This window comes from Salvelinus alpinus, chromosome 3 (genome assembly GCF_045679555.1).
Source record: "Salvelinus alpinus chromosome 3, SLU_Salpinus.1, whole genome shotgun sequence".
In the NCBI taxonomy this organism is placed as follows: domain Eukaryota; kingdom Metazoa; phylum Chordata; class Actinopteri; order Salmoniformes; family Salmonidae; genus Salvelinus; species Salvelinus alpinus.
Window position 1 is genome coordinate 96,400,234 of NC_092088.1, and position 25,094 is coordinate 96,425,327.

The window sequence follows — 25,094 nt, forward strand, 5'->3', positions numbered from 1 at the left end:
ACTTCACATTGATGTTGTTACCCCTTGTTGTTACCCCTTGTAACTTCACATTGATGTTGTTACCCCTTGTTACTTCACATTGATGTTGTTACCCCTTCTTACTTCACATCGATGTCGTTGTTACCCCTTGTTACTTCACATTGGTGTTATTACCCCTTGTTACTTCACATTGATGTTGTTACCCCTTGTTGTTACCCCTTGTAACTTCACATTGATGTTGTTACCCCTTGTTGTTACCCCTTGTAACTTCACATTGATGTTGTTACCCCTTGTTGTTACCCCTTGTAACTTCACATTGATGTTGTTACCCCTTGTTACTTCACATTGATGTTGTTACCCCTTCTTACTTCACATTGATGTTGATGTTGTTACCCCTTGTTACTTCACATTGATGGTGTTGTTACCCCTTGTTACTTCACATTGATGGTGTTGTTACCCCGTGTTACTTCACATTGATGGTGTTGTTACCCCTTGTTACTTCACATTGATGGTGTTGTTACCCCTTGTTACTTCACATTGATGGTGTTGTTACCCCTTGTTACTTCACATTGGTGTTATTACCCCTTGTTACTTCACATTGATGTTGTTACCCCTTGTTACTTCACATTGATGTTGTTGTTACCCCTTGTTACTTCACATTGATGGTGTTGTTACCCCGTGTTACTTCACATTGATGGTGTTGTTACCCCGTGTTACTTCACATTGATGGTGTTGTTACCCCTTGTTACTTCACATTGATGGTGTTTTTATCATCTTGCGTTGCCGTTGAGTGGAGAGTTGTCACCTCTCCCATTGGTCCTTTGATCCTCCTATCACCTGTCACAGAGCAGGCATGCCCAGCCCCTTATTGTTACCGAGGAGTTTGTTTACTCACATAGATCACTACGGTTTCACCCGACAGCTTTAAACAAGGATGGACATCCGATCATGAATGACGAGGCTACAGAGATCAGTGTGAAACGAGCAACATTAACGGTTTTCCACAAAAGTGGAATCGGAGGTTCCCTTCAACGTAAAAGTCTCCTACTATTGTTGCTCGTCGCTAATGTTGCTCATTTCACACCGATGCTATAAAGACCACCTTGAATAAATGTGTTATGAAGTCCTGGTAGGTATTTATCTATTAGGGGACAATGCACATGAATCAACATCTATATTACAATAATACATCTATATCCATGTAAATGAGGTTAGCCAAAAGCCCGTTTTCAGCCGTAGTCCCTGGGCAGGTACGTAGGTTCCCTTTAAGTGTTCCCCATACTGACTCTACTGTACCCCCAACAACAACTGGTGATGGAAAAAGGGTGTTTCTAAATGCATGTATTTGGTTGTTTGAGTGACTGTGCTGTATGTCTGCAGGGTGAGTTCTTCATGGTCCAGGATGTGTACAGCAAGACTGACGTCCTCAACACTACAGGCAGCTACGGAGCGCCAAACTACCGCCAGGTGAAAGGAAGCTACCCGCTGTACGGCATGGGCCAGCCCAGCCTGAATGGCTTCAAACAGGTCCTCCAAAGACTACAGAGTCAAGGGCATGAGGTTAGTGCACTGCCTTCAGGGGGGATGTTTTCACTGGGTCTGCATCCCAAATGGAACTCGATTTCCTTCATAGTGCACTACTGTTGACCCAAAGGTCTGTGTCTCTCTCTGTGTCTCTCTCTCTGTGTCTCTCTCTCTCTCTGTCTCTCTCTCTCTCTGTCTCTCTCTCGCTCTCTCTCTGTCTCTCTCTCTCTCTCTCTGTCTCTCTCTCTGTCTCTCTCTCTGTCTCTCTCTCTGTCTCTCTCTCTGTCTCTCTCTCTGTCTCTGTCTCTCTGTCTCTCTCTCGCTCTCTCTCTGTCTCTCTCTCTGTCTCTCTCTCTGTCTCTCTCTCTGTCTCTCTCTCTCTGTCTCTCTCTCTGTCTCTCTCTCTGTCTCTGTCTCTCTCTCTGTCTCTGTCTCTGTCTCTCTCTGTCTCTCTCTCTGCCTCCCTCTCTGTCTCTCTCTCTGTCTCTGTCTCTCTCTGTCTCTCTCTCTGTCTCCCTCTCTGTCTCCCTCTCTGTGTGTCTCTCTCTCTGTCTTCCTCTCTGTGTCTCTCTCTCTCTGTCTTCCTCTCTGTGTGTCTCTCTCTCTGTCTTCCTCTCTGTGTCTCTCTCTCTCTCTGTCTTCCTCTCTGTGTGGCTCTGTCTCTGTATCTCTGTCTGTCTCTCAATTTCAATTCAAGGGCTTTATTGGCATGGGAAACGTGTTAACGTGTTAACGTGTCAACGTAAAAATGAACAGTAAACATTACACTCACAGAAGTTCCAAAATAATAAAGACATTACAAATGTCATGTGTGTATATATACAGTGTTGTAATGATGTACACATGGTTAAAGTACTAAAGGGAAAATAAACATAAATATGGGTTGTATTTACAATGGTGTTTGTTCTTCACTGGTTGCCCTTTTCTTGTGGCAACAGGTCACAAATCTTGCTGCTGTGACGGCACACTGTGTGTGGTCTACTCTACAGATAGTCTCTCTTGATCCGGCACACAAAATTTGATTTTTTTTCTTTGTGGGTCTGTGTAATCTGAGGGAAATATGTGTCTCTAATATGGTCATAGGAAGTTAGGAAGTGCAGCTCAGTTTCACCTCATTTTGTGGGCAGTGGGTACATAGCTTGTCTTCTCTTGAGAGACAGTTCGTCGGTGGCCTTTCTCAATAGCAAGACTATGCTCACTGAGTCTCCTCTCTCACTCTCTGTCTGTCTGTCTCGCTATCTTCTCTTCCGCCTGCTGTCTTTGTGTCGTGGATAAATATTTGAGGGGTCAGGTACTCTGTCCGTGCTTTGGGACAGACAGAAGCACTGTGCCACTAAGCGCAAACACAAACCCTGGCTGTGTGGCAAATGGCACCCCATTCCCTATATAGTGTACTACATTTGACCAGGGCCCATAGGGCTCTGTATAGGGAATAGGGTGCCATTTGACCAGGGCCCATAGTGCTCTGTATAGGGAATAGGGTGGCATTTGGAAGGCATCCCCATGTGGAATGATGGAAAATAAAGAATATCTCTCAGGGTCGTCAGTCCAGTATGGAAACTCACTGTAATCCAAATGGAATAAACTTAATTATATAGCAGTGAGTTTCATGGTCAATTCCTGACTCATGTGGTACATGTCAAATGACAACGGAGTGTTTCCAATTGGGTTTGGAACAAAGCTTTCCAGATTCTAGAACCAAATCACTGGCCCGTTGAGTTGTTATTATTCCTGGACCCGTATTCAAAACGTCTCTGGGTTTAGAGGGCTGATCTAGGATCAGGTTTCCCCTGTCTACGTCATCTTATTAATGACTCTTTTTGAACGTAGGCCGTGATTTCTCTCCTCTCTTCCCAGGACGTGATGTTCTTCTGTGTGCGCGAGGAACCGGTGGTGTTCCTGCACCTGGAGGAGAACTTTGTTCCATACACCCCGCGGAGGAAGGAGAACCTCCATGAGAATCTCCATGGCCTGGACAAGGAGGAGACGGTGGAGACCCTGGAGCTCACCATCAGGAAGGAGGTGACCTGTCCTCCTGCTAATAAACCCATAAACCTCCTCTTTATATACTGGCCTCATCATACTAATAAACCTCCTCTTTATATACTGGCCCCCTCATACTAATACACCTAGAAACCTCCTCTTTATCTATCAATATACTGGCCTCCTCATACTAATAAACCCATAAACCTCCTCTTTATATACTGGCCTCATCATACTAATAAACCTCCTCTTTATATACTGGCCTCCTCATACTAATAAACCCATAAACCTCCTCTTTATATACTGGCCTCCTCATACTAATAAACCCATAAACCTCCTCTTTATATACTGGCCTCATCATACTAATAAACCCATAAACCTCCTCTTTATATACTGGCCTCATCATACTAATAAACCTCCTCTTTATATACTGGCCTCATCATACTAATAAACCCTAAACCTCCTCTTTATATACTGGCCTCATCATACTAATAAACCTCCTCTTTATATACTGGCCCCCTCATACTAATAAACCCATAAATCTCCTCTTTATATACTGGCCTCATCATACTAATAATCCTCCTCTTTATATACTGGCCTCATCATACTAATAAACCTCCTCTTTATATACTGGCCTCCTCATACTAATAAACCCATAAACCTCCTCTTTATATACTGGCCTCATCATACTAATAAACCTCCTCTTTAAATACTGGCCTCCTCATACTAATAAACCTCCTCTTTATATACTGGCCTCATCATACTAATAAACCCATACACCTCCTCTTTATATACTGGCCTCCTCATACTAATAAACCCATAAACCTCCTCTTTATATACTGGCCTCATCATACTAATAAACCTCCTCTTTATATACTGGCCTCCTCATACTAATAAACCTCCTCTTTATATACTGGCCTCCTCATACTAATAAACCCATAAACCTCCTCTTTATATACTGGCCTCATCATACTAATAAACCTCCTCTTTATATACTGGCCTCCTCATACTAATAAACCCATAAACCTCCTCTTTATATACTGGCCTCATCATACTAATAAACCTCCTCTTTATATACTGGCCTCCTCATACTAATAAACCCATAAACCTCCTCTTTATATACTGGCCTCCTCATACTAATAAACCCATAAACCTCCTCTTTATATACTGGCCTCATCATACTAATAAACCTCCTCTTTATATACTGGCCTCATCATACTAATAAACCTCCTCTTTATATACTGGCCTCATCATACTAATAAACCTCCTCTTTATATACTGGCCTCCTCATACTAATAAACCCATAAACCTCCTCTTTATATACTGGCCTCCTCATACTAATAAACCTCCTCTTTATATACTGGCCTCCTCATACTAATAAACCTCCTCTTTATATACTGGCCTCCTCATACTAATAAACCTCCTCTTTATATACTGGCCTCATCATACTAATAAACCTCCTCTTTATATACTGGCCTCCTCATACTAATAAACCTCCTCTTTATCTACTGGCCTCATCATACTAATAAACCCATAAACCTCCTCTTTATATACTGGCCTCATCATACTAATAAACCTCCTCTTTATATACTGGCCTCATCATACTAATAAACCCTAAACCTCCTCTTTATATACTGGCCTCATCATACTAATAAACCCAATGTCCCTCTTGATCCAGCAGTAGACAGCTTGTCTACTCTACAGATAGTCCCTCTTGATCCAGCAGTAGACAGCTTGTCTACTCTACAGATAGTCCCTCTTGATCCAGCAGTAGACAGCTTTTGTCTACTCTACAGATAGTCCCTCTTGATCCAGCAGTAGACAGCTTGTCTACACTACAGATAGTCCCTCTTGATCCAGCAGTAGACAGCTTGTCTACTCTACAGATAGTCCCTCTTGATCCAGCAGTAGACAGCTTGTCTACTCTACAGATAGTCCCTCTTGATCCAGCAGTAGACAGCTTGTCTACACTACAGATAGTCCCTCTTGATCCAGCAGTAGACAGCTTGTCTACACTACAGATAGTCCCTCTTGATCCAGCAGTAGACAGCTTGTCTACACTACAGATAGTCCCTCTTGATCCAGCAGTAGACAGCTTGTCTACACTACAGATAGTCCCTCTTGATCCAGCAGTAGACAGCTGCTGGATCAGCTGGTGTTGAAGGCATCTACCGGTATTCTGATGGTAGGCGAGTTGGGCGCCTATAGCCAGTTGGAGGGTAGGGACAGGGTTGGACGGTAGGGACAGGGTTGGACGGTAGGGACAGGGTTGGACGGTAGGGACAGGGTTGGACGGTAGGGACAGGGTTGGTAATGACAGGGTTGGAGGGTAGGGACAGGGTTGGTAATGACAGGGTTGGAGGGTAGGGACAGGGTTGGTAATGACAGGGTTGGAGGGTAGGGACAGGGTTGGTAATGACAGGGTTGGTAGGGACAGGGTTGGTAATGACAGGGTTGGAGGGTAGGGACAGGGTTGGTAATGACAGGGTTGGAGGGTAGGGACAGGGTTGGTAATGACAGGGTTGGAGGGTAGGGACAGGGTTGGTAATGACAGGGTTGGAGGGTAGGGACAGGGTTGGTATTGTAAAGTGGTTGTTCCACTGGATATCATAAGGTGAATGCACCAATTTGTAAGTCGCTCTGGATAAGAGCGTCTGCTAAATGACTTAAATGTAAATGTAATGACAGGGTTGGAGGGTAGGGACAGGGTTGGTAATGACAGGGTTGGAGGGTAGGGACAGGGTTGGTAATGACAGGGTTGGACGGTAGGGACAGGGTTGGACGGTAGGGACAGGGTTGGTAATGACAGGGTTGGACGGTAGGGACAGGGTTGGACGGTAGGGACAGGGTTGGTAATGACAGGGTTGGACGGTAGGGACAGGGTTGGTAATGACAGGGTTGGACGACGGTAGGGACAGGGTTGGACGGTAGGGACAGGGTTGGACGGTAGGGACAGGGTTGGACGGTAGGGACAGGGTTGGACGGTAGGGACAGGGTTGGTAATGACAGGGTTGGAGGGTAGGGACAGGGTTGGTAGGGACAGGGTTGGAGGGTAGGGACAGGGTTGGACGGTAGGGACAGGGTTGGACGGTAGGGACAGGGTTGGACGGTAGGGACAGGGTTGGACGGTAGGGACAGGGTTGGTAATGACAGGGTTGGAGGGTAGGGACAGGGTTGGTAATGACAGGGTTGGAGGGTAGGGACAGGGTTGGTAATGACAGGGTTGGACGGTAGGGACAGGGTTGGACGGTAGGGACAGGGTTGGTAATGACAGGGTTGGAGGGTAGGGACAGGGTTGGTAATGACAGGGTTGGAGGGTAGGGACAGGGTTGGTAATGACAGGGTTGGAGGGTAGGGACAGGGTTGGTAATGACAGGGTTGGAGGGTAGGGACAGGGTTGGTAATGACAGGGTTGGAGGGTAGGGACAGGGTTGGTAGGGACAGGGTTGGTAATGGTTGTGGTGCTAGATTTGTCCTCAGACATTGTTCTCTGTAGCCACTGAACGACTCCTCCAGCAGCCCCGTGTAACACCCACCTGGGTGAGGTTTCCTCTGCTGCAGGTGCTAAAACCTCCCCACACATCCGTCCAGAGTCCTAGTCATCCTCAGTACAAGGCAGCCTGCCTTCTCAGCAGTGCACTTCTCTTACGCGTTGGGTGGTGAAACGACAAGCTGTCTCCAGAATGCATCTTTTAAATGCAAACAGTCAGCTGACTAGCTGACACATCGAGATACCATCATTTCTGCAAGTCCGATACTCAAGACAAGTAGATATATTGGACCAAAAGGATATTAGTTAAAGAAAGACAAATCATTACAATGAACAAACAAAGCAGGTGAAATCAGCTGCAGTGTTTCCTAACGTCAGTACTAATAGTCTGATGCTCTCTGGTTTCTGTAGCTCCACGACTTTGCCAAGTTGAACGATAACGTGTTCTACGTGTATAACGATATCGAGCACTTCAAGGGCGAGCCTCAGAGGATGACCATCACCTGTGAGGAGGACATCCACGTCACAGAGGAGGTCTACAGGAGACCTCTGTTCACCATGCCACTCTACAGGTTCATAGTCACTCCTTCTTTTTTGAATATTTTAATGAGTGATTCGTTTATTTCCTTCTTATTGACACAATGCCACATGCTGTCTGCTCTCTCTGCTCTGTCTTTCTCTGCTCTCTCTGCTCTGTCTTTCTCTGCTCTCTCTCTGCTCTCTTTCTCTGCTCTCTCTCTGCTCTTTCTCTCTGCTCTCTCTCTCTCTCTCTGTTCTCAATTCAATTTCAATTTCTCTCTCTGCCCCCTCTGCATTCCGGAGAGGCGAGGGAGGAGAGACATCGGTTTGCGTCCCAAATGGCATGCCATTTGATTAATCTAGTGCACTACTTTGTCCAGGGCCCTATGGGGAATAGAGTGCCACTTGGGAAGGCCTCGTTTAGCATCCTGTTAGTAATCAGATCAGAGGAGCCGAAGCTTGTATTGAGATGTAATGAACAGCCAGCTCCAGTCCTCTCCAGACATGTCTACATATCCCCTCTCCTTCCCACAACCATCTGCATCTGAGGCATGACCTCATATAACGTCAACTAAGAACATGTTTCAATGTGCCTTTTCAACATACATATGTTTGTGTGTGTGTGTGTGTGTGTGTGTGTGTGTGTGTGTGTGTGTGTGTGCGCGTGCGCGTGCGCGTGCGTGTGCGTGTGCGCGTGTGCGCGTGTGTGTGTGTGTGTACAGTAAAGACCTAGTTATCTGGTGATAAAGACAGGGAGCAGAACAGGACTCCTGGATGGGGGATTTATCTCTGTACTCTGGAACTCCCTGGTGGGATGTTTTGTTGGAGACATATGTTTCCCAACCACCATTGGTCAAAAGTAGTGCACTACATAGGGAATAAGGTGCAAGTTGGGACACATACATGATATTAGTAACCAGTTGTCTCATATTACTATCTGTCTCATTCCAGGTCAATGTTGTCTTCCTATGTTGTGACCTACATAAAGGCAATATTGACAAAATAGATGTGATTTCTCCTGTGAAAACACAGTAACACTCTCTCTCTTTCTCTCTCTGTTCTTTCTCTCTTTCTCTCCCTCTCTCTGGTCTTTCTCACTCTCTGTTCTTTCTGCTCTATTTTGCTCTCTCTCTCTTCTTTCTGCTCTATTTTGCTCTCTCTCTCTCTCTCTTCTCTCTCTCTCTCTCTCTCTCTCTCTCTCTCTCTCTCTCTCTCTCTCTCTCTCTCTCTCTCTCTCTCTCTCTCTCTCTCTCTCTCTCTCAGGTACTACCGGCTGCCACTACCAATGGAGGGAGCACCTCTAGAGGAGGATTTTGATGCCTTTGTTACTGTTCTCAGGGTGAGGAGGGTTCTTAGTGTTCTCAGGGTGAGGAGGGTTCTTAGTGTTCTCAGGGTGAGGAGGGTTCTCAGGGTGAGGAGGGTTCTTAGTGTTCTCAGGGTGAGGAGGGTTCTTAGTGTTGTCAGGGTGAGGAGGGTTCTTAGTGTTGTCAGGGTGAGGAGGGTTCTTAGTGTTCTCAGGGTGAGGAGGGTTCTTAGTGTTCTCAGGGTGAGGAGGGTTCTTAGTGTTCTCAGGGTGAGGAGGGTTCTTAGTGTTCTCAGGGTGAGGAGGGTTCTTAGTGTTCTCAGGGTGAGGAGGGTTCTTAGTGTTCTCAGGGTGAGGAGGGTTCTTAGTGTTCTCAGGGTGAGGAGGGTTCTTAGTGTTCTCAGGGTGAGGAAGGTTCTTAGTGTTCTCAGGGTGAGGAGGGTTCTTAGTGTTGTCAGGATGAGGAGGGTTCTTAGTGTTGTCAGGGTTTTTTATTTATTTTTTATTTAACCTTTATTTAACCAGGTAGGCAAATTGAGAACACGTTCTCATTTACAATTGCGACCTGGCCAAGATAAAGCAAAGCAGTTCGACACATACAACAACACATAGTTACACATGGAGTAAAACAACATATAGTCAATAATACAGTGAAAAAAAAAAAAAAATAAGTCTATATACAATGTGAGCAAGTGAGGTGAGATAAGGGAGGTGAAGGCAAACAAATATATGTATAAATAAATAAAAATATAAAAGGCCATGGAGGCGAAGTGAGTACAACACAGCACGTAAAATAAAAACTAAAAAAACAATGGAATGGTTGGTTTGCAGTGGAAGAAAGTGCAAAGTAGAGACAGAAATAAAGGGGTGCAAAGGAGCAAAATAAATTAATAAATAAATACAGTAGGTAAAGAGGTAGTTGTTTGGGCTAAATTGTAGATGGGTTATATACAGGTGCAGTAATCTATGAGCTGCTCTGACAGCTGGTGCTTAAAGCTAGTGAGGGAGATGGGTGTTTCCAGTTTCAGAGATTTTTGTAGTTCGTTCCAGTCATTGGCAGCAGAGAACTGGAAGGAGAGGCGTCCAAAGGAAGAATTGGTTTTGGGGGTGACTAGAGAGATATACCTGCTGGAGCGCGTGCTACAGGTAGGTGCTGCTATGGTGACCAGCGAGCTGAGATAAGGGGGGACTTTACCTAGCAGGGTCTTGTAGATGACCTGGAACCAGTGGGTTTGGCGACGAGTATGAAGCGAAGGCCAGCCAACGAGAGTGTACAGGTCGCAGTGGTGGGTAGTATATGGGGCTTTGGTGACAAAACGGATGGCACTGTGATAGACTGCATCCAATTTATTGAGTAGGGTTTTGGAGGCTATTTTGTAAATGACATCACCGAAGTCGAGGATTGGTAGGATGGTCAGTTTTACAAGGGTATGTTTGGCAGCATGAGTAAAGGATGCTTTGTTGCGGAATAGGAAGCCAATTCTAGATTTGACTTTGGATTGGAGATGTTTGATGTGAGTCTGGAAGGAGAGTTTACAGTCTAACCAGACACCTAGGTATTTGTAGGTGTCCACATATTCTAAGTCAGAGCCGTCCAAAGTAGTGATGTTGGACAGGCGGGCAGGAGCAGGCAGCGATCGGTTGAAGAGCATGCATTTGGTTTTACTTGTATTTAAGAGCAGTTGGAGGCCACGGAAGGAGAGTTGTATGGCATTGAAGCTCACCTGGAGGGTTGTTAACACAGTGTCAAAAGAAGGGCCAGAAGTATACAGAATAGTGTCGTCTGCGTAGAGGTGGATCAGAGAATCACCAGCAGCAAGAGCGACATCATTGATGTAAACAGAGAAGAGAGTCGGTCCAAGAATTGAACCCTGTGGCACCCCCATAGAGACTGCCAGAGGCCCGGACAACAGACCCTCCGATTTGACACACTGAACTCGATCAGAGAAGTAGTTGGTGAACCAGGCGAGGCAATCATTAGAGAAACCAAGGCTGTTGAGTCTGCCAATGAGGATGTGGTGATTGACAGAGTCAAAGGCCTTGGCCAGGTCAATGAATACGGCTGCACAGTATTGTTTCCTATCGATGGCGGTTACGATATCGTTTATGACCTTGAGCGTGGCTGAGGTGCACCCATGACCAGCTCTGAAACCAGATTGCATTGCGGAGAAGGTGTGGTGGGATTCGAAATGTTCGGTAATCTGTTTGTTGACTTGGCTTTCGAAGACCTTAGAAAGGCAGGGTAGGATAGATATAGGTCTGTAGCAGTTAGGGTCAAGGGTGTCCCCCCCTTTGAAGAGGGGGATAACCGCAGCTGCTTTCCAATCTTTGGGGATCTCAGACGACACGAAAGAGAGGTTGAAGAGGCTAGTAATAGGGGTGGCAACAATTTCAGCAGATAGTTTTAGAAAGAAAGGGTCCAGATTATCTAGCCCGGCTGATTTGTAAGGGTCCAGATTTTGCAGCTCATTTAGAACATCAGCTGACTGTATTTGGGAGAAAGAGAAATGGGGAAGGCTTGGGCGAGTAGCAGAGGGGAGGGCAGTGCTGTTGTCCGGGGTGGGGGTAGCCAGGTGGAAAGCATGGCCAGCCGTAGAAAAATGCTTATTGAAATTCTCAATTATAGTGGATTTGTCGGTGGTGACAGTGTTTCCTATCTTCAGAGCGGTTGGAAGCTGGGAGGAGGTGTTCTTATTCTCCATGGACTTTACGGTGTCCCAGAACTTTTTTGAATTTGTGTTGCAGGAAGCAAATTTCTGCTTGAAATAGCTAGCCTTGGCTGTTCTAACTGCCTGTGTATATTGGTTTCTGGCTTCCCTGAAAAGTTGCATATCGCGGGGGCTGTTCGATGCTAATGCAGAACGCCATAGGATGTTTTTGTGTTGGTTAAGGGCAGTCAGGTCAGGAGAGAACCAAGGGCTATATCTGTTCCTGGTTCTAAATTTCTTGAATGGGGCATGCTTATTCAAGATGGTGAGGAAGGCATTTTTAAAAAATGACCAGGCATCCTCTACTGACGGGATGAGATCAATATCCTTCCAGGATACCCCGGCCAGGTCGATTAGAAAGGCCTGCTCGCTGAAGTGTTTCAGGGAGCGTTTGACAGTGATGAGTGGAGGTCGTTTGACCGCTGACCCATTACGGATGCAGGCAATGAGGCAGTGATCGCTGAGATCTTGGTTGAAAACAGCAGAGGTGTATTTGGAGGGCAAGTTTGTTAGGATGATATCTATGAGGGTACCCGTGTTTACGGAATTGGGGTGGTACCTGGTAGGTTCATTTATAATTTGTGTGAGATTGAGGGCATCAAGCTTAGATTGTAGGGTGGCTGGGGTGTTGAGCATGTTCAAATTTAGGTCGCCTAGCAGCACGAGCTCTGAAGATAGATGGGGGGCAATCAGTTCACATATAGTGTCCAGAGCACAGCTGGGGGCAGAGGGTGGTCTATAGCAGGCGGCAACGGTGAGAGACTTGTTTTTAGAGAGGTGGATTTTTAAAAGTAGAAGTTCAAATTGTTTGGGAACAGACCTGGATAGTATAACAGAACTCTGCAGGCAGTCTTTGCAGTAGATTGCAACACCGCCCCCTTTGGCCGTTCTATCTTGTCTGAAAATCTTGTAATTGGGGATGAAAATGTCTGAATTTTTGGTGGTCTTTCTAAGCCAGGATTCAGACACGGCTAAAACATCCGGGTTGGCAGAGTGTGCTAAAGCAGTGAACAAAACAAACTTAGGGAGGAGGCTTCTAATGTTAACATGCATGAAGCCAAGGCTATTACGGTTACAGAAGTCATCAAAAGAGAGCGCCTGGGGAATAGGAGTGGAGCCAGGTACTGCAGGGCCTGGATTCACCTCTACATCACCAGAGGAACAGAGGAGGATTAGGATAAGGGTACGGCTAAAAGCTATGAGAATTGGTCGCCTAGAGCTACTAGAGCAGAGAGTAAAAGGAGGTTTCTGGGGGCGATAAAATAGTTTAAAGGAATAATGTACAGACAAAGGTATGGTAGGATGTGAATACAGTGGAGGTATTCACATGGGTGAGGGTGAGGAGGGTTCTTAGTGTTCTCAGGGTGAGGAGGGTTCTTAGTGTTCTCGGGGTGAGGAGGGTTCTTAGTGTTCTCGGGGTGAGGAGGGTTTTTAGTGTTCTCGGGGTGAGGAGGGTTCTTAGTGTTCTCAGGGTGAGGAGGGTTCTTAGTGTTCTCAGAGTGAGGAGGGTTCTTAGTGTTCTCAGGGTGAGGAGGGTTCTCAGGGTGAGGAGGGTTCTTAGTGTTCTCAGGGTGAGGAGGGTTCTTAGTGTTCTCAGGGTGAGGAGGGTTCTTAGTGTTCTCAGGGTGAGGAGGGTTCTTAGTGTTCTCAGGGTGAGGAGGGTTCTTAGTGTTGTCAGGATGAGGAGGGTTCTTAGTGTTCTCGGGGTGAGGATGGTTCTTAGTGTTCTCGGGGTGAGGAGGGTTCTTAGTGTTCTCGGGGTGAGGAGGGTTCTTAGTGTTCTCGGGGTGAGGAGGGTTCTTAGTGTTCTCGGGGTGAGGAGGGTTCTTAGTGTTCTCGGGGTGAGGAGGGTTCTTAGTGTTCTCGGGGTGAGGAGGGTTCTTAGTGTTCTCGGGGTGAGGAGGGTTCTTAGTGTTCTCGGGGTGAGGAGGGTTCTTAGTGTTCTCGGGGTGAGGAGGGTTCTTAGTGTTCTCGGGGTGAGGAGGGTTCTTAGTGTTCTCAGGGTGAGGAGGGTTCTTAGTGTTCTCGGGGGGAGGAGGGTTCTTAGTGTTCTCGGGGTGAGGAGGGTTCTTAGTGTTCTCGGGGTGAGGAGGGTTCTTAGTGTTCTCGGGGTGAGGAGGGTTCTTAGTGTTCTCGGGGTGAGGAGGGTTCTTAGTGTTCCCGGGGTGAGGAGGGTTCTTAGTGTTCTTAGTGTGAGGAGGGTTCTTAGTGTTCTCAGGGTGAGGAGGGTTCTTAGTGTTCTCGGGGTGAGGAGGGTTCTTAGTGTTCTTAGTGTGAGGAGGGTTCTTAGTGTTCTCGGGGTGAGGAGGGTTCTTAGTGTTCTTAGTGTGAGGAGGGTTCTTAGTGTTCTCAGGGTGAGGAGGGTTCTCAGGGTGAGGAGGGTTCTTAGTGTTCTTAGTGTGAGGAGGGTTCTTAGTGTTCTCAGGGTGAGGAGGGTTCTCAGGGTGAGGAGGGTTCTTAGTGTTCTTAGTGTGAGGAGGGTTCTTAGTGTTCTCAGGGTGAGGGTTCTTAGTGTTCTTAGTGTGAGGAGGGTTCTTAGTGTTCTCAGGGTGAGGAAGGTTCTCAGGGTGAGGAGGATACTTAGTGTTCTCGGGGTAAATCCTCTTGTATTTGTCTTAAAGTAGTCACACTCGAATATCTTCCTCTTCCAGTAATATATTGGAGTGTGTCTTCCTCGTATGTGAACCTGCCTCCTACCAACTGTTTGTTGATTTGATGCACCATCCAATAACCTTTTATATCCTGTCCTTAAGTGGTGGTTGAGCGCGATGGCCCCGCCTTCTTTCATCTGCTAGAAACATCCTGAGGATTATCTGTACTTCCTGTATCCAGGTCCTTACAGGCTCTGGTCTAACAGCAGTGACCCGGCAGGGCTGCACCTGGACAGGATGTTCTGGACTTACCGGAGACATTAAATATATTCATGAGTGGAACATTCTAGAACACCTGGAGATTCTCAGCCAGGTTCTGAGACGGAAGATGGGAGGTTGACCCCACTCTCACACTGTGCACTGCTGTGCCCCATCCATCACCAATAACCATAATAGTTATTCTGAATATGACATTAAGCCTCACATCTAACTTCACAGCTTCATCTGTACAGGATGTGCTCTCTCTTTCTTTTTCTTTCTTTCTTTCTTTCTTTCTTTCTTTCTTTCTTTCTTTCTTTCTTTCTTTCTTTCTTTCTTTCTTTCTTTCTTTCTTTCTAAGTGTTTAGCCTTTTTGGAGTGCCTGTTTCTCTAGTGGCAGACTGTCCAGTTCTCTGTGGTTGTAAAGTGGTTGTTTCCAGTGGTCAAACGTAGTGCAGTAGTTAGGTTGGTATTTGGGACAGAGTGTTATTCCTGCTGCTGCTGCTCTGCTCGCCTGCCTGCCTGCCTGTCTGTCTGTCTGTCTGTCTGTCTGTCTGTCTGTCTGTCTGTCTGTCTGTCTGTCTGTCTGTCTGTCTGTCTGTCTGTCTGTCTGTCTGTCTGTCTGTCGCTTTGCTTTGCTTTGCTTTGCTTTGCTTTGCTTTGCTTTGCTTCGTGTCTGCCTGTCTGCAGCTCTACAGTGTTTGCTAGGTCTGTGATAGCTTCCTGATACGTTTCTTCACACTTCCTGTTTCAGTGGTTGAAGGGGGGTGTGCGGTAGCCTGGTCCCAGATCTGCTTGTGCTCTTGTCAACTAGATTGCTTTCATCATCAAACCATGGCATGGCAATGAGTGACAAGGAGTTGGCATGGTAACACAGACTGGCTCAGGCTCGGGGTGATGAGCTTCAGTTCAAAAACAGTCTCAATCACATGGAGTCACATTTCTGCTAGCAGCTGCACTAGACTGCTAAACAAACAGTGGTTTTATTAATAGTTTTGGTGATAATAACAGCTGGTTAAAAGGCAGTCGGCCTGTCTTTTTCTTTCTGACAAATGGGAATCCTCCAATAGTTTGGTCACATGGTCAGGGTGTAGACTAGAGACCAGCAACAGACAGACACTCCCAATTCCTTTTCAAATGTGTGTGTTGGTTTCCAGGACAGCTAGAAACTCCTGGATGAGTTGGTCAAATAAAGTTAGGAGAGATTAAAGGGCAACTTTTTCATTTGTATGTGGTGTTTTCCAATCCCTTGTATTTGTGTTGCGTGTTTTCAGGAGAGTCCCAACCTGTCTTTGAGAAGGGATGTTTCCAGGCCTCTGCCTGCCCTGTTGTTCAGCTGTCAGGTGGGGGTAGGGCGGACCAACCTAGCCATGATCCTGGGGACCCTGGTCCTCAACCACCTGAAGACAACCCAGGAACCACCACAGTAAGACTGGACTCGACCTCTGTAACCAAACTGTACCCTTTCCTAGAGATACCCTACATGACCAACAGGATGTGGACACCTGCTGGTCCAACATCTCATTCCTAAATCATGGGCATTAATATGGAGTTGGTCCCCGCCTTTGCTGCTATAACAGCCTCCACTCTTCTGGGAAGGCTTTCCACTAGACGTTGGAACATTGTTGCGGGGACTTGCTTCCATTCAGCCACAAGAGCATTAGTGAGGTCTGACACTGATGTTGGGTGATGCAGGCTAGTCAACTTTTTCCACACCGATCTCGACAAACTATTTCTGTATGGATCTCGCTTTGTGCACAGGGGCATTGTCATGCTGAAACAGGAAAGGGCCTTCCCCAAACTGTTGCCACAAAGTTGGAAGCACAGAATCGTCTAGAATGTCATTGTATGCTGTAGCGTTAAGATTTCCCTTCACTGGAACTAAGGTGCCTAGCCTGAACCATGAAAAACAGCCCCAGACCATTATTCCTCCACCAAACTTTACAGTTGGCACTATGCATTCGGGCAGGTAGCGTTCTCCTGGCATCCGACAAACACAGATTTGTCCGTTGGACTGCCAGATGGTGAAGCATGATTCATCACTCCAGAGAACGCGTTTCCCCTGCTCCAAAGTGCAATGGCGGTGAACTTTACTCCACTCCAGCTGATCTTGTTCTGTGAGCTTGTGTTGCCTACCACTTTGTGGCTGAGCCGTTGTTGCTCCTAGGAGTTTCCACTTCACAATAACAGCACTTACAGTTGACCAGGGCGGCTCTAGCAGGGCAGAAATTTGACAAACTGACTTGTTGGAAAGGTGGCATCCTATGATGGTGCCACATTGAAAGTAACTGAGCTCTTCAGTACAGGCCATTCTAGTACCACTGTTTGTCTATGGAGATTGCATGGCTGTGTGCTCAATTTTAAACACCTGTCAGCAATGGGTGTGGCTGAAATAGCCTTATCCACTAATTTGAAGGGGTGTCCACATACTTTTGTGTATGTAGTGTTTTGCCAGGCCGTCATTGCAAATAAGACATTGTTCTTAATTGTCTGGTAAAATAAAGGTCAACAATCACTATGAGACTGATCTAGATTATACCCAGAGTGCAACATTTGGCACGTGACGTGTTAATGATGTTTTCTGTTTGCAAACAGTTTTTCTGCTTGAGTAAATATCATTATAACCAGATTTGCCCACTGGGTAGGCCTATATTTCAATCAAATGATGGATTGATCAGTGTCATAATAAACCAGTGGTGATGCAGTTCAACTGTAATGAAGCGTTTTAAAGATGGCCGCCTGTCCGGTTTGTTATTTCTTTCAGAGCGGAAGAGGCAGAAGCCAAGCCCCTGTTCCAAGTCATTCAGACCCTCATCAACAGACTACCTGAAGGACAACAGGTCATGGAAGAGGTGAGTGATCCTGAAATGTGTCAACTAGTTAGATACATTGTGATAGTTTCCCCCAGCATCTTAAATCATTGACTGTCCCTTTGGTTCTTCAGGTTGACCAAGCGATCGCTCTGTGTTCGGAAATGCACAACATAAAAGAAGCGATATATGAAAATAAGAAGAAGCTTGAAGCGATCGGAGATGATTATCAAATTCAGGTGGGTTTATGTTTCAGATTGATCAAAATTTTTATCAGTACACTATGATGATTTTGATACAGTAATATGATGCTGCAGTGCTTAGCTAGTATGTTATGATTCTAGGGAGCTATAAGACTAATGTCTGTCTCTTCTAGGGAAGCACGACCAAAGACTACTGTCTGACTCCTTGATGTCTATCTCTTCTAGGGAAGCAGGACCAAAGACTACTGTCTGACTCCTTGATGTCTGTCTCTTCTAGGGAAGCACGACCAAAGACTACTGTCTGACTCCTTGATGTCTGTCTCTTCTAGGGAAGCACGACCAAAGACTACTGTCTGACTCCTTGATGTCTGTCTCTTCTAGGGAAGCACGACCAAAGACTACTGTCTGACTCCTTGATGTCTGTCTCTTCTAGGGAAGCACGACCAAAGACTACTGTCTGACTCCTTGATGTCTGTCTCTTCTAGGGAAGCACGACCAAAGACTACTTTCTCCACAGAGCCATCCAGAGCCTGGAACGTTATTTCTACCTGATTGTGTTCAACGCATACCTTCACGAACAGGTATGGCTGTGTCCCAAATGGCACCCTATTCCCTTTATTAGTGCACTACTTTTTACAAGGACCCATAGCGAGTATTATCTTTCACCCATACATACAGGCCAATGTTATTTAGCATTGACTCTGCTGTTTTTCTGTGTGTCATTGTCTGTGCTTTGAGATGACAAGTGTCCTGTTTTTACCAAATGAATACACCTCAATCTTTATATCCTGTTTTACCATGGCAAACAAAGACCTCAATCTTTATATCCTGTTTTATCATGGCAAACAAAGACATGTCAACCTTTATGTCCTGTTTTACCATGGCAAACAAAGACATCTCAACCTTTATGTCCTGTTTTACCATGGCAAACAAAGACACCTCAACCTTTATGTCCTGTTTTACCATGGCAAACAAAGACACCTCAACCTTTATGTCCTGTTTTACCATGGCAAACAAAGACATCTCAACCTTTATGTCCTGTTTTACCATGGCAAACAAAGACACCTCAACCTTTATGTCCTGTTTTACCATGGCAAACAAAGACATCTCAACCTTTATGTCCTGTTTTACCATGGCAAACAAAGACATGTCAACCTTTATGTCCTGTTTTACCATGGCAAACAAAGACATGTCAACCTTTATGTCCTGTTTTACCATGGCAAACAAAGACATGTCAACCTTTATGTCCTGTTTTACCATGGCAAACAAAGACATCTCAACCTTTATGTCCTGTTTTACCATGGCAAACAAAGACATGTCAACCTTTACGTCTGTTTTGTGCTGTTGCAGTATTCTCTTGGCTTTGCGTCCAACTTCAGCCAGTGGCTGTGTGCTCACCCCTGGGTGTACCGCCTGCTGGCCTGTATGGACCTATCAGAACTCTCCGCTCCGCCTGATCTCGTCACCAAGGGAGCCCGCGTTCTGGTGAGAACCTCCCACCAAATGACATCACATCACACTCAGTCAGACCCACTGCAGAACATGGAACTCAGTCAGACCCAGGAACTCAGTCCATGTTTGTTTTCCTTGTGTAATGAATACATTCACTGGAAATCTAACTCATTATCTTATTGACTTACTGTGTGTGTGTGTGTGTGTGTGTGTGTGTGTGTGTGTGTGTGTGTGAGCAGGTTGCTCATGAGTACCTGTCTCCAGACATACTCAGCACAGTGAAGGAGATGAAGGTGGCTAACTTCAGAAGAGTCCCCAAGATGCCCGTCTACGGCATGTCACAGCCTACATCAGAGGTATGATCAACACCAAGCCTGCACCCTATCACATTTGGTCAACGTCCAAAATGCTAGTTTCAGTCATTTCTATCTTTAGCAGACATATCTTTTGAAGGCGTCCCCGTTGATCCGGTAAGTTGTCTGTGAAGCTGAACTGAAGCGTGTCTGCCGGGTTGTGTGTTCTGTAGGCGACGGGTGCGGTGTTGACCCACCTGACGGACGAGAAGAGGAAGTACAGCCACGTCCTGTGGGTCAACCTGCAGGAGGAGCTGGTTCTGGAGGGGAACGGACAGGTCTTCACCCCCAGAGAGCCGTCCTGTCTGGAGCAACACATCCCTGTCCCCGCCACAGACCCCACACAGATAGAGGTACTATACACTATAAATACAGCAGTATGTGGACAGCCCTTCACATTAGTGGATTAGGCTATTTCAGCCACACCTGTTGCTGACAGGTGTATAAAATCGAACCCACAGCCATGCAATCTCCATAGACAAACATTGTCAGTAGAATGGCCTTACTGAAGAGGCCAGTGACTTTCAAGCGCGTAGCGTGTAAAAATCGTCTGTCCTCGGTTGCAACACTCACTACCGAGCTCCAAACTGCCTCTGGAACAACTACTGTTCGTCAGGAGCTTCATGAAATGGGTTTCCATGGATGAGCAGCCACACACAAACCTATGATCACCATGTGCAATGCCACCTGTCGGCTGGAGTGGTGTATAGCTCACTGCCATTGGACTCTGGAGCAGTGGAAATGCGTTCTCTGGAGTGATGAATCACGCTTCACCATCTGGCAGTCCGACGGAAGAATCTGGGTTTGGCGGATGCCAGGAGAACGCTACCTGCCTTAATGCATAGTGCCAACTGTAAAGTTTGGTGGAGGAGGAATAATGGTCTGGAGCTGTTTTTCAGGGTTTGGGCCCCTTAGTTCCAGTGAAGGGAAATCTTAACGCCACAGCATATAATGACATTCTAGACGATTCTGTGCTTCCAACTTTGTGGCAACAGTTTGGGGAAGGCCCTTTCCTGTTTCAGCATGACAATGCCCCTGTGCACAAAGCGAGATCCATACAGAAATGGTTTGTCAAGATCGGTGTGGAAGAACTTGACTGGCCTGCAGAGCCCTGACCTCAACCACATCGAACACCTTTGGGATGAATTGGAACGCCGACTGCGAGCCAGGCCTAATCGCCCAACATCAGTACTCCCAACCTCACTAAAGCTCTTGTGGCTGAATGGAAGCAAGTCCTCGCAGCAATGTTCCAACATCTACTGGAAAGCCTTCCCAGAAGAGTGGAGGCTGTTATAGCAGCAAAGGGGGGGACCAACTCCATATTAATGCCCATGATTTAGGAATGAGATGTTTGATGAGCAGGTGTCCCCATACTTTTGGTCATGTAGTGTACTAACACATCCATGTCCTCACCCCAGACCCCACACACACAGAGGTACTACGTGACCCTAACCCCCAGTACATAGAGGTACTACGTGACCCTAACCCCCAGCACATAGAGGTACTAGGTGACCCTAACCCCCAGTACATAGAGGTACTAAGTGACCCTAACCCCCAGTACATAGAGGTACTAGGTGACCCTAACCCCCAGTACATAGAGGTACTACGTGACCCTAACCCCCAGCACATAGAGGTACTAAGTGACCCTAACCCCCAGCACATAGAGGTACTAAGTGACCCTAACCCCAGCACATAGAGGTACTAAGTGACCCTAACCCCCAGCACATAGAGGTACTAGGTGACCCTAACCCCCAGCACATAGAGGTACTAACTAACCCTAACCCCCAGCACATAGAGGTACTAACTAACCCTAACCCCCAGCACATAGAGGTACTAACTAACCCTAACCCCCAGCACATAGAGGTACTAGGTGACCCTAACCCCCAGCACATAGAGGTACTAAGTGACCCTAACCCCAGCACATAGAGGTACTAAGTGACCCTAACCCCCAGCACATAGAGGTACTAACTAACACTAACCCCTAGTACACAGAGGTACTACGTGACCCTAACCCCCAGCACATAGAGGTACTAAGTGACCCTAACCCCAGCACATAGAGGTACTAAGTAACCCTAACCCCCAGCACATAGAGGTACTAACTAACCCTAACCCCCAGCACATAGAGGTACTAGGTGACCCTAACCCCCAGCACATAGAGGTACTAGGTGACCCTAACCCCCAGTACATAGAGGTACTAGGTGACCCTAACCCCCAGCACATAGAGGTACTAAGTGACCCTAACCCCAGCACATAGAGGTACTAACTAACCCTAACCCCCAGCACATAGAGGTACTAACTAACCCTAACCCCCAGCACATAGAGGTACTAACTAACCCTAACCCCCAGCACATAGAGGTACTAGGTGACCCTAACCCCCAGCACATAGAGGTACTAGGTGACCCTAACCCCCAGTACATAGAGGTACTAGGTGACCCTAACCCCCAGCACATAGAGGTACTAGGTGACCCTAACCCCCAGTACATAGAGGTACTAACTAACCCTAACCCCCAGCACATAGAGGTACTAACTAACCCTAACCCCCAGCACATAGAGGTACTAACTAACCCTAACCCCCAGCACATAGAGGTACTACGTGACCCTAACCCCCAGCACATAGAGGTACTAAGTGACCCTAACCCCCCAGCACATAGAGGTACTAAGTGACCCTAACCCCACACATAGAGGTACTAGGTGACCCTAACCCCCAGCACATAGAGGTACTAAGTGACCCTAACCCCCCAGCAGATAGAGGTACTAAGTGATCCTTACATGGACAATAAACCAGTGAAGTAAAGTGATCCCCAGTCTGACTGTCCCTCCTCCTACCCCAGAAACTAGAGACAGCCCTGGGAGAGGAGGTTCAGAGAGCCCAGAAGTGGCTGGAGGTGACTCTGGAGCAGGAGAAACAGATGAAGATGTTTAAAACCTGTCTGACGGTCCAGGAGGTCTTCAACCAGTACCAGAGAACCCACCAGGGACTGCTCTATAAACGCATCCCTCTGTCAGACTGCTGCGCCCCCAAGGAGGAGGTAAACACACACACACACACCAGGGACTGCTCTATAAACGCATCCCTCTGTCAGACTGCTGCGCCCCCAAGGAGGAGGTAAAGATGCCACACACACACACACACACACACACACACACACACACACACACACACACACACACACACACACACACACACACACACACACACACACACACACACACACGCACACACAAAGGTAATGGTTTTGTGGAGGCATATATGAGGGTCAGTTACAGGTTTTCATGGGGCTGATATGAGGGGCAGTGACAGGTTTTCATGGGGCTGATATGAGGGTGAAAATGGAAATCTTTGATCTCCCTCTAGTGGTGTTGAATGTTATTACATGTTTTTATTAACTGAATGTGTGTGTGTGCGTGCCTGTGCGTGCCTGTGTGTGTGTGTGTGTGCGTGCCTGTGTGTTATGTTTTACCCTCAGGACTTTGACCAGCTCTTGGAGGCCATGAAGAGTACCTTGGCTGAGGACTCTCACTCAGCCTTCGTGTTCAACTGCTCCAACGGCAAGGGAAGAACCACCACGGCCATGGTCATAGCTGCTCTCACTGTCTGGCACTTCAATGTAAGACTACACTTCTCACTGTCTGACACTTCACTGTAAGACTACACTTCTCACTGTCTGACACTTCACTGTAAGACTACACTTCTCACTGTCTGGCACTTCACTGCAAGACTACACTCCTCACTGTCTGGCACTTCAATGTAAGACTACACTTCTCACTGTCTGGCACTTCACTGTAAGACTACACTTCTCACTGTCTGACACTTCACTGTAAGACTACACTTCTCACTGTCTGACCCTTCACTGTAAGACTACACTTCTCACTGTCTGGCACTTCACTGTAAGACTACACTTCTCACTGTCTGACACTTCACTGTAAGACTACACTCCTCACTGTCTGGCACTTCACTGTAAGACTACACTCCTCACTGTCTGGCACTTCACTGTAAGACTACACTTCTCACTGTCTGACACTTCACTGTAAGACTACACTTCTCACTGTCTGACCCTTCACTGTAATACTACATTTCTCACTGTCTGGCACTTCACTGTAAGACTACACTTCTCACTGTCTGGCACTTCACTGTAAGACTACACTCCCCTCACTGTCTGACACTTCACTGTAAGACTACACTCCCCTCACTGTCTGACACTTCAATGTAAGACTACACTCCCCTCACTGTCTGACACTTCACTGTAAGACTACACTTCTCACTGTCTGGCACTTCACTGTAAGACTACACTTCTCACTGTCTGGCACTTCACTGTAAGATTACACTTCTCACTGTCTGGCACTTCACTGTAAGACTACACTTCTCACTGTCTGGCACTTCAATGTAAGACTACACTTCTCACTGTCTGACACATCACTGTAAGAATACACTCCCTTCACTGTATGACACTTCACTGTAAGACTACACTCCCCTCACTGTCCGGCACTTCACTGTAAGACTACACTCCCCTCACTGTCTGGCACTTCAATGTAAGACTACACTCCCCTCACTGTCTGGTACTTCACTGTAAGACTACACCCCTCACTGTCTGACACTTCACTGTAAGACTACACTTCTCACTGTCTGGCACTTCACTGTAAGACTACACTTCTCACTGTCTGGCACTTCACTGTAAGACTACACTCCCTCACTGTTTGACACTTCACTGTAAGACTACACTTCTCACTGTCTGGCACTTCACTGTAAGACTACACTCCCTCACTGTTTGACACTTCACTGTAATACTACACTTCTCACTGTCTGACACTTCACTGTAAGACTACACTCCCCTCACTGTCTGGCACTTCAATGTAAGACTACACTTCTCACTGTCTGACACTTCACTGTAAGACTACACTTCTCACTGTCTGGCACTTCACTGTAAGACTACACTCCCTTCACTGTCTGACACTTCACTGTAAGACTACACTCCTCACTGTCTGACACTCCACTGTAAGACTACACTCCCCTCACTGTCTGACACGTCACTGTAAGACTACACTCCCCTCACTGTCTGACACTTCACTGTAAGACTACACTCCCCTCACTGTCTGACACTTCACTGTAAGACTACACTTCTCACTGTCTGACACTTCACTGTAAGACTACACTTTTCACTGTCTGACACTTCACTGTAAGACTACACTTCTCACTGTCTGGCACTTCACTGTAAGATTACACCTCTCACTGTCTGACACTTCACTGTAAGACTACACTTCTCACTGTCTGACCCTTCACTGTAATACTACATTTCTCACTGTCTGGCACTTCACTGTAAGACTACACTTCTCACTGTCTGGCACTTCACTGTAAGACTACACTCCCCTCACTGTCTGACACTTCACTGTAAGACTACACTCCCCTCACTGTCTGACACTTCAATGTAAGACTACACTCCCCTCACTGTCTGACACTTCACTGTAAGACTACACTTCTCACTGTCTGGCACTTCACTGTAAGACTACACTTCTCACTGTCTGGCACTTCACTGTAAGATTACACTTCTCACTGTCTGGCACTTCACTGTAAGACTACATTTCTCACTGTCTGGCACTTCAATGTAAGACTACACTTCTCACTGTCTGACACATCACTGTAAGAATACACTCCCTTCACTGTATGACACTTCACTGTAAGACTACACTCCCCTCACTGTCCGGCACTTCACTGTAAGACTACACTCCCCTCACTGTCTGGCACTTCAATGTAAGACTACACTCCCCTCACTGTCTGGTACTTCACTGTAAGACTACACCCCTCACTCTCTGACACTTCACTGTAAGACTACATTTCTCACTGTCTGGCACTTCACTGTAAGACTACACTTCTCACTGTCTGGCACTTCACTGTAAGACTACACTCCCTTCACTGTATGACACTT

The 25,094-nt window shown here is 46.6% G+C and overlaps 1 protein-coding gene across 4 annotated transcripts in view; it reads left to right on the forward strand.

Moving 5' to 3' along the window:
- The window catches only part of pald1a (phosphatase domain containing paladin 1a), a 204,696-nt gene that overhangs the window by 55,657 nt on the left and 123,945 nt on the right, over positions 1 to 25,094 (forward strand). For 3 of the 4 annotated variants that reach the window (XR_011674324.1, XM_071394597.1, XM_071394596.1), the window contains exons 4-16: positions 1,360 to 1,539; positions 3,361 to 3,525; positions 7,388 to 7,548; positions 8,759 to 8,834; positions 15,630 to 15,781; positions 17,120 to 17,207; positions 17,300 to 17,404; positions 17,854 to 17,949; positions 18,719 to 18,853; positions 19,060 to 19,176; positions 19,347 to 19,526; positions 22,005 to 22,202; positions 22,641 to 22,781. Coding sequence is in view for 3 of the 4 variants with exons in the window: in XM_071394597.1 (XP_071250698.1) it covers positions 1,360 to 1,539; positions 3,361 to 3,525; positions 7,388 to 7,548; positions 8,759 to 8,834; positions 15,630 to 15,781; positions 17,120 to 17,207; positions 17,300 to 17,404; positions 17,854 to 17,949; positions 18,719 to 18,853; positions 19,060 to 19,176; positions 19,347 to 19,526; positions 22,005 to 22,202; positions 22,641 to 22,781 (1,794 nt within the window). In the remaining variant the exon portion in view is untranslated. The remainder of the gene's footprint in view (positions 1 to 1,359; positions 1,540 to 3,360; positions 3,526 to 7,387; positions 7,549 to 8,758; positions 8,835 to 15,629; positions 15,782 to 17,119; positions 17,208 to 17,299; positions 17,405 to 17,853; positions 17,950 to 18,718; positions 18,854 to 19,059; positions 19,177 to 19,346; positions 19,527 to 22,004; positions 22,203 to 22,640; positions 22,782 to 25,094) is intronic. The other variant, XM_071394599.1, reaches the window with a different exon arrangement.